Source organism: Agrilus planipennis, unplaced genomic scaffold (genome assembly GCF_000699045.2).
Source record: "Agrilus planipennis isolate EAB-ADULT unplaced genomic scaffold, Apla_2.0 scaffold8, whole genome shotgun sequence".
In the NCBI taxonomy this organism is placed as follows: domain Eukaryota; kingdom Metazoa; phylum Arthropoda; class Insecta; order Coleoptera; family Buprestidae; genus Agrilus; species Agrilus planipennis.
The window spans coordinates 3,301,517-3,312,948 of record NW_020442461.1 but is presented as its reverse complement, the minus strand read 5'-3'; the positions used below and the strand labels follow the sequence as shown (position 1 = coordinate 3,312,948).

Below are 11,432 nucleotides of genomic sequence, written 5' to 3'. Positions count from 1 at the left end.
TTCGCAAATAGTTAAGGATGTGGGCTGTTCTAGTTTTAGGGAAATGCGAAGTTTAGCTCAGAATAGGAAAGAGTGGAGGTACGTGTCCAACCAGTCTTAGGACTGATGACCTTATGATGATGATGATATTCAACAGTAATTCGTGTTTCAAAACCATTCTAACAAAGAAACACAATTTCGGTTGTAAATTTTATCCATTTAGCGACAGATTAAAAACTTATTGAATCATTTTTATTAGCACGTACCTACCTATCAGATTTTTCATTTTATATTGTTGTCGTTTAATAGAAAATATTGACTTTTACCCTATACAAGACCCAAATAATAAAACAGTAAATATATTAGAGGGAGGTTGAAGTTTTCCATGACTGGTAAATGAGTCAAACATTAGTATGGGTTTGTGCTATCAAAATCAATGAATTTTCATTAAAAACTGGTCAAACTTGTATTGCAACATGAGTTTTGTTCTTGTGGAAATTGTACAATTGATATTGAAAAAATTTATTTACTGACGAAAACACATTATAGAATTTTATGACGATTGTAAGCAGGTTCAAAGGTGTAGTGGATATATATATATATATATATATACATATATAATCCTTTTTCTTTTCGGATAAAAGAAAACTAGTTGACACATTGTCATCAACATGATCCGATAGAAAAAGAATTAATTAACCCCGTGGGGTCATATTTATTGCCGTGTTCTTAACTACGCCAACTTGGCGCCCGTACAAAAAGAAAGCGGCAAAAGCTGTAAATGTGAATAAAGAAAGTGATGTAGTCCATTTAGCGATATTGGTTTCACATCAAACAGTATTCAGCATATTCAATAAAAGGGCATTAAGATGGGGATAATAACCTTACGTCTTACAAGAAAATATTCTCCAAGGTAGTGGCAACAAACTCGTCACGGTGTTATTTACAAACCTTAGTTATTCTTGTGTCTACCAAACGCAAAGTATTGTTTACAAACACACACAACTAAATATATATGTAGCTATAGTTGAGACGTTTAAAATTGGCATAGTTCACAATAAAACTGCTACGTTTAGTTTCTTCTGTCAACTTACTACCTAGACTAGAACGGTTGGTGATAACAGCGCCTACTTTCTCGCACGACAGACGTCATATAGGGAATATTGTAAATAGAGAAGAGAGATGCTAAGTAGCAATTGCAGCGGACACTAACAAAGAAAAAGGAATAACATTACACCAATTACGCCAAAGATCCCGGGTTCGATTCCCGACGGGGGTGTGATAACAGCAACAATTTTTCCCTCATTAATTTGAGGTAGTTTGTAGTGGGCAAAATTCAGAAATGAATTTTTAGAATAATATTTCATATTACACCAATTAATGTGCAACAGAAAGAGATGCAACAAGCAGAATTTGAGCACAGATTAATTAAATTACACTAAATCTTTGTTTTCAGGTTGGTGGACATCATTTCTACACGCCAGAGAAACGGTAAGTTTCATGTTTAAAAAGAATTTTTAAGTACTTTTTGGTTAAAGGAGTATTCCTTGACAACTTCTTTGTTTACATTGCTGTAACAGTTCTTTTTCAGCCTGTTTTATTTTTAAATCTAGAAAAACAAATAAAACTTACGAATTCAGTAAAGAAAGCTTTTGAAAATGCCCTAATTTGATTCAATCGGAGCAAGAAATTGTTCTCTGAAGTCGAATTTTTATACAAGGTCCATTCTAAAAAGCCGCGTCATTTTGTTAACAATTTAAAAACCACTTACCTATGTTAAAGTCAATTTTCTTACTTGTTATCTATCTTGATATTAGTATCAGTTCGCGTACAGACTCTGTGGAACTGCAGCAGCCCCTGTCTCCACTTGATGTTTCAAAAAGAGATAAATATATATACGAAAATATTAAAGTGGAACTGTGCGCCTTGCAGCTCCAACGGTGTGACGTTTTAGTAGACGTGCGCATGGGTACGCGAGATTACGAGGGGGAAGAGTACTATCGCTTGGGCAGTGCGAATGCTGGCGTGCTGATGGAAGACAATTTTTTACTTTGTGTGCGTCCGATATATTTTTGCCTGGTCCTAGTTCCTTTTAATCCTCAAATACAGGCCACGAAATCCCATCTTTTTAACTCATTAACATATAAATTTGCAACAAATCCGTGAAAAAATTTTAGAATAGAACCAATATGTAAATGAACAAATATGTAAATAATGTTCGACCAAACCGAACATTTCTTTCCAATATCATTTGAAAAGTGGGTTATATATTCTTTATTGCCCGTCGAACTTTTGCAAAACGCTATAAATACAAGGATTCCAGGGTAGGAATTAACGTAAATTCGGTCGGATAGTCGTAAACAAAACAAAAAAAGAGGACGATGCCGGAAAAGGGGTTCTTTATGCCTTGAAAAAGGGAAAAACTCGAAGCATATATTGCATTCGTTATTGAATAAATCTTTTCTGAAGACGGCCGTTCTACAAAGGGCTCCCCTTTTACTGTACAATGACCGTAATTGTATGAGACGGGCACGAGAAGAGAAGGAATAAGATTATGGTAAGGGATTTACAAATTTGAACAAAAAAGTTATGGAATATTTGACTTATCTTATACTGAAAATTCTACTGTAGCTTCCCACATATTTGACATGAAGAAATTGGGCAACAAAATACACTTAAAATCCACCCCCGACCCCCAGTGGGTAATAGTTTGAAGTTGTATATTTTCATTCGTAATGTAAAAATGTCTTAGAAAGTCCGCGTCTTCTGCAGACAGTGGCGTAGCAAGGATTTGAAAAAGACGGAGGCACTAAGTAGAAAATTTTCAAAACCTCAAATGTTAATTTTCTATCCAGTACTGAAACGTTTGTTTACCAATGTTGAGATAACAACATTTTTTTTAACAATTGCTTGTCACACTTCTCATGGTGCAACCAAATGAAAAAGAAATATCCTGGTCATTGGGGGACGGTGGGAGTTTCAACCCCTTAAACCCGCTACGGCTAAGCCAATGTTTTTTAAACGTTTTTATGTGAAATTTTGTGTTTTATTTTATTTAATTTTCTATGTAGAAGTTAAATATGTCGGGTGATGATACGTGATGTTTTTTTTTTGAGACCTTACTTAATTAAAAACGATAATTTTCAGTAATTTATTTTAAAATTAAATTGTACATTTACTTTTACATTAAAATAGTCATTAATATTGATAAAGATACACATGCACATCATGGTACGTTCATCAAGCTAATCGGTGAAATGGCGAAAGTCTAATATAACATTATACATAAATCGGGCACGTACACAAGACAAATCAATGGGAAAATTGTCGCTGCTGTCACACCCTCGCCGGGATTCGAACACGATACCCTTGACTTTACGCACCGATGCTTTAACCACTAGGCTGCGAGATGAGACAGCAGAAACAACGACGAAACATGCTTTTGAGGAAATTTGTAGTGGATAAAAATTAAATTAATTTTCACATTAATATTTATAACAATTCCTTTGACTTTGATATAAAATAACAAGTTTACGATAAATAATAATGTGTACGCACCTGATATTAATACTTTTGTTTGATTAATATTGTGCTATCATCAGTTCAAGCCAAGTCACTGTTAATCTGTTCCATATAACGCACCAAATCAGAACTTGTAAATTCACTATCATCGACGTCTTGTAGACTAGAATTACTTATAGTGTTGGTAGCACTTGTAGTGCTTTCAATACTCCCCTGCCGATTAAAATAGACCGCTTTATTGTGAAAGATGTGAAACAATCGGTATTTAAGTCTGTCAGTGTTAAAATCCGTTGGATAGTTGGTTCTGTATCCGTACCGTTTTAAATCGTGGGGGACGTGTCTGGGCTTCCTTCTGAGATTGAAGGAACCGTTCGGGATGAGGGCAGATTGAGGTGTTGGCGGTACGTTGCTTGGTTCGCTCGAATCGAAACGACTTTCCCTTGGCAAGGTTGAAATGTTACTCTCGTTCCGGGGTAATATCTTGGTGTCGTTGCAATGGCCGCTGCTCCGGAAATCCTGCACTTCCGTACAGTCTGTCGGCCTGTCTGCGCGAAATGACTTCTGGTACTTGACCAGGGACAGGTAGAAATCGGATCTTTTTGAACGGGAACCTTTTTTGCAAATTTGCACGAGCGTTGCCTGCAACAAAAGAAAACTAAAATAACTAAACGTATTCAAAATTGTTGTAATGAAATACAATTGGGGTCTTTTTTTGTCCTAAATATTTCCATCGCCGCAGTTTCCTTTCCAATTTTAGGTAGCAATAAACAGTATCTACACGTATCAGTACTCATTGCCAGTTGACTTAAAGACCGTTTGTCTGACTCATTCGCGCTAAAACGTCCGGCATTTGACATACTTCACTTGCAGCGATCACACACGGCCGTGCAAATCATCAGCGCTTTGCATTGGCGTTTGAAACATGCGTTGTTTTATACAACCCCACACAAATTTGGTAAAAATTGGTATTAATAAATAGTATCTATTCATATCTGTACTTATTGCCAGTTGACTCAAAGACCGTTTGTTTGACTCATTCGCGTAAAAACGTCCGGCATTTGTCGTATTTCATTTGCAGCTATCACACACGATCGTGCAACACGCGTTGTTTCATACAACCACATACAAATTTAGCAAAGAAAAACGAGTAGAGCAACACTGATATCACGTTTAAAGAAAAAAAAAACAGAAGAAACAGATTTTAGTACCTATCTACGAGGTAACGCTAAAAACTACCTTTCGGGCTTGTAATAATCAAGACCAATAAACTTGTCAAACTTTCGGGGGTATGTAAACAAACTTGTATTCCTTTCACCTAGTTGAATCTGGAGTAACGACTTTTCTTTCGAAATTAGGATCTCGTTTCCTTTTTTCAGCTAAAGCTAAACTGCTCCTAAATGTATCCAGAAACTTTTGTAAAGACGAAACTTTATCATGTGTATAATATAACGACCATGGGCATTAAGGCAGGCGTAGGCGCTTGGTATTAACGAAAGGAGTGTATAACTTTTTAAAGTTTTATTGGCAAAGATATCTTTTCGTTCTTCTTCGAAATCGCAAGAATATTTAAATGCCATTAATACGTTACTTCTTTTATCATAGTTGTAATTTTTTTCTCTATATGAAATCGAGTTTTAATGAAAATCTTTAACTTGTTTTCCCCTGAAAATACCACAAATGGCGCAGTAAACGCCATCTGTAGTACGATGCTACATTTTAGGATTACGTATGCTCCAACAAGGTCCATTTAAATATATGGATACCTACTTGCTGAAACGAATCCCGGCGTAACTAACCTCAATGTGATAGGCATGTAGCATCGTATTACAGATGGCGTTTACTGCGCCATTTGTGGTATTTTCTCAAACGGGCTGTTAAGACAGCAGGTAAAAGTTAGTCTGTGTTCTGTCGGGCTGCCTGCGACGCGCTGAAGAGATCCAAAAAGATCGACATCGCGATCCGCGTCTGGCAGTTTCGACAGAATACAGAGCACTTCGAATTATTTTATTTGTTTTCCCCCTTTATTTACCACTAGAGAATCTTCAATCTATTTTTGAGTTTTGAAGTCGATCCAAAATTTGTTTTATTGTTTTGACCTTTTACTAATGAGAAGAGTCAAAGAAGGGCGTTCGCCTGTACACGAGCTCTTGTCTCTTAATAAACAGCCAATTTTGTAAATTTTAGTATTTTATCCAACTGAGATAGACGGAGAATAATGTATTATTATTTACAATAGGAAACAAACAAGAACAATCATAAACATCACAGCGGTCTCTGCATTATGTTGCTGAATTGGTCTAATTTGCTAAATTTTGAAGTAGCATTTTGTTTAACAGGGATGAACATATTGACAGAATATATTTTGTATATTACAGTATTAAATAATCTGCATACTTTACAGCAAATGGCAAGAGTTTGCACAAGTCGTAGGTTCATGTACCTACCAAATGTGAAATTCAGTGTGTCGCATCACCTGTATGACCTTTAAGGCAGTGGTTTCCAACCTTTTTGTACCTGCGCCCCCCTTTAAAAAAGAATTGTTGCGCCCCCTTAATTTTTCTAACAGTCTAATTTCATAAATACTCAACTGATATTATAATTTATTTAATGGGCTACAAAATAATATACAATATTATGTAAAAATATACATAAAATAGATGGATGTTTTAGCATTTGTACCCGAAAAATTCGCGGCGAGGATTGTGGATTACGTATACCTACTTTGCTGATTCATTTTTTCGACACCTATTCGACTTTTTTGGTTTGTATTCTAAAATAATATTTTGGAATCAGCTGCATGCCCCCCCTAGGGGGGCGCGCCCCACAGGTTGGAAACGTCTGCCTTTAACGTCTGCATGAATAACTTTAGCCTAACCTAACCTAACCCAAATATGTGATTTATTTCAAAGTATCGAGCTGTATCAGAACCAATTAAATCAGATATATATTTACAAACACACGCAAACATACTTCTTTTCCAAATTATGTTGTAGTGCTACACTTACCGTAAAATTTCAAAATATGTTCCCATAGACTGAGAAGTTAATAAAAAATAAATTTACACAATACAATAAGCGCTATAAATATAAACGTTCATAAAGAAATTGTGAAAAAGGAAATAAAAATGCCATTATATACACCCATAATATCGCTTATAAAACGCCAAAATTATTTCCCAATAAATAATTTAATTTTTTCTCACTCTTCTTTCATCCCAAAGGGACTACACAATAGCGTAATATAAGAAGAAACCTTATTAATTTCTTTTATTAGACGGAACATGTACTCGCTGGGGAAATTTTTGACATATACCTTACTAAAAAAATACTTAAATTTTAAATTAAAATAAGACACCAACTTTAACTTATACGAATTCCGCTGCAAAAGGCTTCATTAAATTAATAATTTTTATAAGCAATTTCTATTGTATTCGCAATCAGATTCTGTCCGACGACAACATGATTTCTTTATATATTGTACTGTTAAGGAAGCAAAGTTTTTTGCTTTGATTCTAGGGAATCCTTATTTATATAGGTAGGTACTTATACCAGCAAATTCTGCAAAAACGGGAATTTTAATAACCGCTTTACGGTAAACGAACTCCAACAGAATGATATATGATGTAAACATAATAGGCTTTTCGAAGAGCACACAGCATCTGACTATAGTGGAAAAGTAAATTTAAGAAGAAAATAAATTAGGCCTATCACATTTACAAATTGGAATGTCGCTAACAATAAGGTATAAAAATTAATTCTGCAAAAGACTGCCACCGCGAATGTGGTTTGCACAACAGCAAGATATGCGTGTGTGTATTTTTAGTGAAATATCGAAGACAGTATTGTTTTCCGATAGATTTTCTTTTCAATTTAAAAGTTGTTACCTATTGGGATCCGTCAAATGGGCATACACCATCTGGTGGCAAAATTTATAACTCGAATGAGGGAAAAATTTACATAGGAACTGTGCATGCAAATTGTAAAATTGTTTATTAAAATAATAAAACACGTTAAAAAAGTAAAAATTTTTTTGATGATGGAGTCGACGAAGTTTTCTTCTAAAGTTAAATCAAATAAAAAGTTAATATGTTCAGTGAAAAGCTGCAATAGCACTTCAGACATAGATCTTCACTCTTCACCTACATTAACTACTTTCCAATAAAAACTAACCGTTTTATATATGTAAAAAATATATTCGGAAAATTAGAGAAAAAAGTAAACTAATAGAAGCTTGGATGAAAGCAGTAGGTATCAAAGAAGTGAATTCCGGAATAAAAATTTGTTCACGTCATTTTAATGCACATGATTATATTTCAGCAAGTATTTACCATCAGCCATAACCTTAATATTTAAAACTAGAATCATACTAAAATTATAAAGTGAGAAATTATTTATTCCTGTGTAATTGATTTAACACAATTCTAATGATACGATATAAGTATTTTGAGGTTAAGAACCTACCTGCTGCAATACAACAAAGTTGCAATAATGTGTTTGCAACGTTCTCTTAAATCGGCTTTGCACGTGCAAGTCATTGATATGATATTGCTTAAATCACCCAGAATCACCTCACCAATTATATAACGTGAATCACTTTTTAAATCCGAAGTTTGTAAAAAGTAGGCAGTAAACTTGACGGAATTTGAAGGCTAGCTTCCGGATTTGTTATTTCCGAATTTTATAATGTGATTGGCATTAAAAACACGCTCACCTTCAACGAAATTTCCTTTCCGAGGCTTTGTGTCAGCCCAATCACATATTGTGTCAATACTTATCATTTTATCGTAATTTAAAAACTTGGAAATTGCACGGTACACTATAGGAACTACGACAAATTTTCCCTAATCGGCGCCATGTTTTTAGGCTCCTCCCATTTGACGGATCCCAATAGCGTGTCTATTTTAATATGGCGGCTAATATAATAAAACTGTCAGCAGGCGACCGCCTTTGTCTTCTCCCAACTGGAATTGCCAATTAAGTGTAGCACCATTCAAACAGAACCAATTATATCTTAAAATTTACAACGATAAGATTTATTGTCCCTTAACATTGTCATCCTCTTTCAGAGTGCGGATATCAAGCATTTGACTGAATAAATCTCTTGAATGTTTTATTGCTACAACAGCCACTTTAAAGTAGACAGACTTTAGTTGTGTTTCTTATTTCAAAACTAACGTTTTAATAAGACTTTGTAGGCTTGAACTAAAGCTACATATTTAGTAGCAATCGTACAACAAAGGTTTGCGTATTCAATTGATTGTCTTTATTCTTAATAAACGATTTAATTGATACTGCAAATTTGGATAGACCCAATTAGTATTTTATGCTATCGGTGTAGATTCATATTCGTTGATACTCGGCAGGACGGAAGATATTTGAAAAGGAAAAAGGATTAGGTTTATGCAAAACAGTAGTAGATAGTTACCAAGAGATAAGTATGCTTCACACAGATCCAGGACTTCAATTTGTATAACTTTAGTTTCGGAAGGACTATGTAGGTACTGTACATGAAATTTGAATAATTCGCCAGGATATAATCATCTTGAGGGTTTACTAAAGCATGAGTATCAAACTTTACCCTTTAGGCAAGTTGTTCTTACATAGATAGGTATAATGTGTTTAACATTAAATTACATTTTTCATTCTAAAGTAATTTGTAAAATTGTATTACCATGAGTGAATTAGAAAATTTGCTACGGCTTTCATCGGGTTATTTTATTAAGGAAAAAATTCGTTACCAGAAAGATACTCCACCTTAAAAAAAAACGTAATACATTTGCTTTTATTATGTCCTCAATTGTTTTGATAGCTAATGGACATGATAATAATTAAGGGTGGCACCATTATCCCTAAGCGTTTATTATTCTTTATGTTATTTTATTGTTTCCTGATGAAATATTAACATTCAATTATGGCAATTCCTATTTCCATACGTTAAAGTGGGATAAAATACATATTTTTTTCAAAAGAAGCCAGTAATTTCATCTCTGTCGTGAATGTTTATGTAACACAAAAGAAGAAGTACAAATTCATCTACAGCGGTAAAAGAATGATCAGAAATTAAATCGGGGTGCTTCACGACAAAGCCCAAAATTAATTTTCGGAATTAAGTTACGTTATTGAGGGTGTTCTTACAGCTTTTAAGAGAATTGAGACAGGTAGAATGTATCGCCTCTCGGCTGTTGAGGATGGTGGTGTTGTTTGCTTTTATAATGAACCAGCCGAGGACACTACCTTTCATGATAATTAAATTTTTTTTTTGAGCTTAAGTTACTAGTGCATAGAAAACCGCTGAAAACTTAAAACGTTTTAAATTTTAATTTTACGGGAATTACACTTGAGTGTAAGGATTAGCTTTACGGGTACCTGGTTTGGAATGATTCTAATACTATTTAAAGTAGTTGTTATATTCGTAGATTCTGGTCATTTTTTCTAGATAAAAGGTACGCTCTGTCCTTTTTTATACCCTTTAGAATTTGTGTACAAAATTTCATGATGCTGTAGCGAGCACGAGCGTGTTTGTGTGCGATCGGGCACACGCCTGTGTGAGCGGTTTATCGATTCGCCAACTAGCCGCGGGCGCCTTTCTTCATGTGCGCCGTATTTGTAAATATGTGTGGCGTACCTGCGTTCTGGGAAAGCAGTTACACAGTTCAAAGAAAAAGAAACTTTTCCGGATGTTTCGAGAAGGTTCCCGAAAGGAAACTAAAGAGTATTTAAAAGAAGAGACTATCGCCGATAGGAGGAGAAATAAATTTAACAGTACTTTTCTTCTGGATAAAAAGTACCCTACGTCCTTTTCTTTATCTCTGAGAATTTGTGTACAAAATTTCATGATACTGTAGCGAGCACGAGCGTGTTTGTGTGCGATCGAACATACGTCTGTGTGAGCGGCTTATCGATTCGCCGACTACCCGCGGGCGCCTTTCTTCATGTGCGCCGTATTTGTAAATGTGTGTGGCGTACCTGCGTTCTGGGAAAGCAGTTACACAGTTCAAAGAAAAAGAAACTTTTCCGGACGTTTCGAGAAGGTTCCCGAAAGGAAACTAAAGAGTATTTAAAGGAAGAGACGATCGCTGAGAGTAGGAGAAATAAATTGAACAGTACTTTTCTTCTGGATAAAAAGTACCCTACGTCCTTTTCTGTACCCCTAACAATGTGTGTAAAAAATTTCATAATAGGTTTTACCCGCGGCTTCGCTCCTGTTGATGTCCTAAATTACAGGTTAGGTTCTTATCGCCTAGCCGTAACGTGGAATAACAAACTTAGTTCCAAAATAAAAAGGAAGAATATGAAAAAATGCTTCTTATATTTTTGTTTTGTAGAACTTATTAAAATTTTAATAACCGCCGCTTCAGTATATTAATTAAGCAAATATTATTTTATGTGATAGATATAATTCATTTTGGCATTTTCACTATTAAACGAAACGGTAAGTAATAAAACAGAGTGCGATGGGGATGTAGGGAGTTGAAAAGAAAATTCTGTTTTAAAATTACCTTTGAACTTTTCTCTTTAATAACTTTTCGTCATGATGAAGCAACCCACTCGCTCAGTTCAGTTGCAATAGAGGCGGGAGAAGAACTTTCCGTACCTTTGGAAGCATATAATTAATTTAATTTATGAGGTGACTAGAGTTAACTTATTATATTTATTTTCCAATATTTCTGAAAAAGTAGAAAAAGGCGTTGCATCGGCCAGGAATCCAGAAAGTTTTCGAGGTTAGAAATAAGGAATTCTAACAAATTTCTATCATTTATCATGTGAAAATTAATTAAGGATAAAAGGTTTCCAGATAAGTAAATATTTTCTTCTGAGTCAAAGGTTTTGCGTGGTCGAAGCACTGGCGTAGTTCACGAACTTGATACATGTTGAGTTAACATTTGGATCGCGCTGTACCTGACCAGAACAAAAGGTTAATTATCGGTGAAC

At 34.8% G+C, this 11,432-nt stretch overlaps 1 protein-coding gene across 3 annotated transcripts in view; it reads right to left on the bottom strand.

Moving 5' to 3' along the window:
* Nucleotides 1–3,153: 3,153 nt before the first annotated feature.
* The window catches only part of LOC108734038 (pyrokinin-1 receptor), a 108,590-nt gene continuing 100,311 nt past the window's right edge, over nt 3,154–11,432 (bottom strand). For 2 of the 3 annotated variants that reach the window (XM_018465422.2, XM_018465425.2), the window contains exon 4: nt 3,154–4,140. In XM_018465422.2, coding sequence (XP_018320924.1) covers nt 3,583–4,140 — 558 coding nt within the window. In that variant the 3' untranslated portion in view covers nt 3,154–3,582. The remainder of the gene's footprint in view (nt 4,141–11,432) is intronic. The other variant, XM_018465424.1, reaches the window with a different exon arrangement.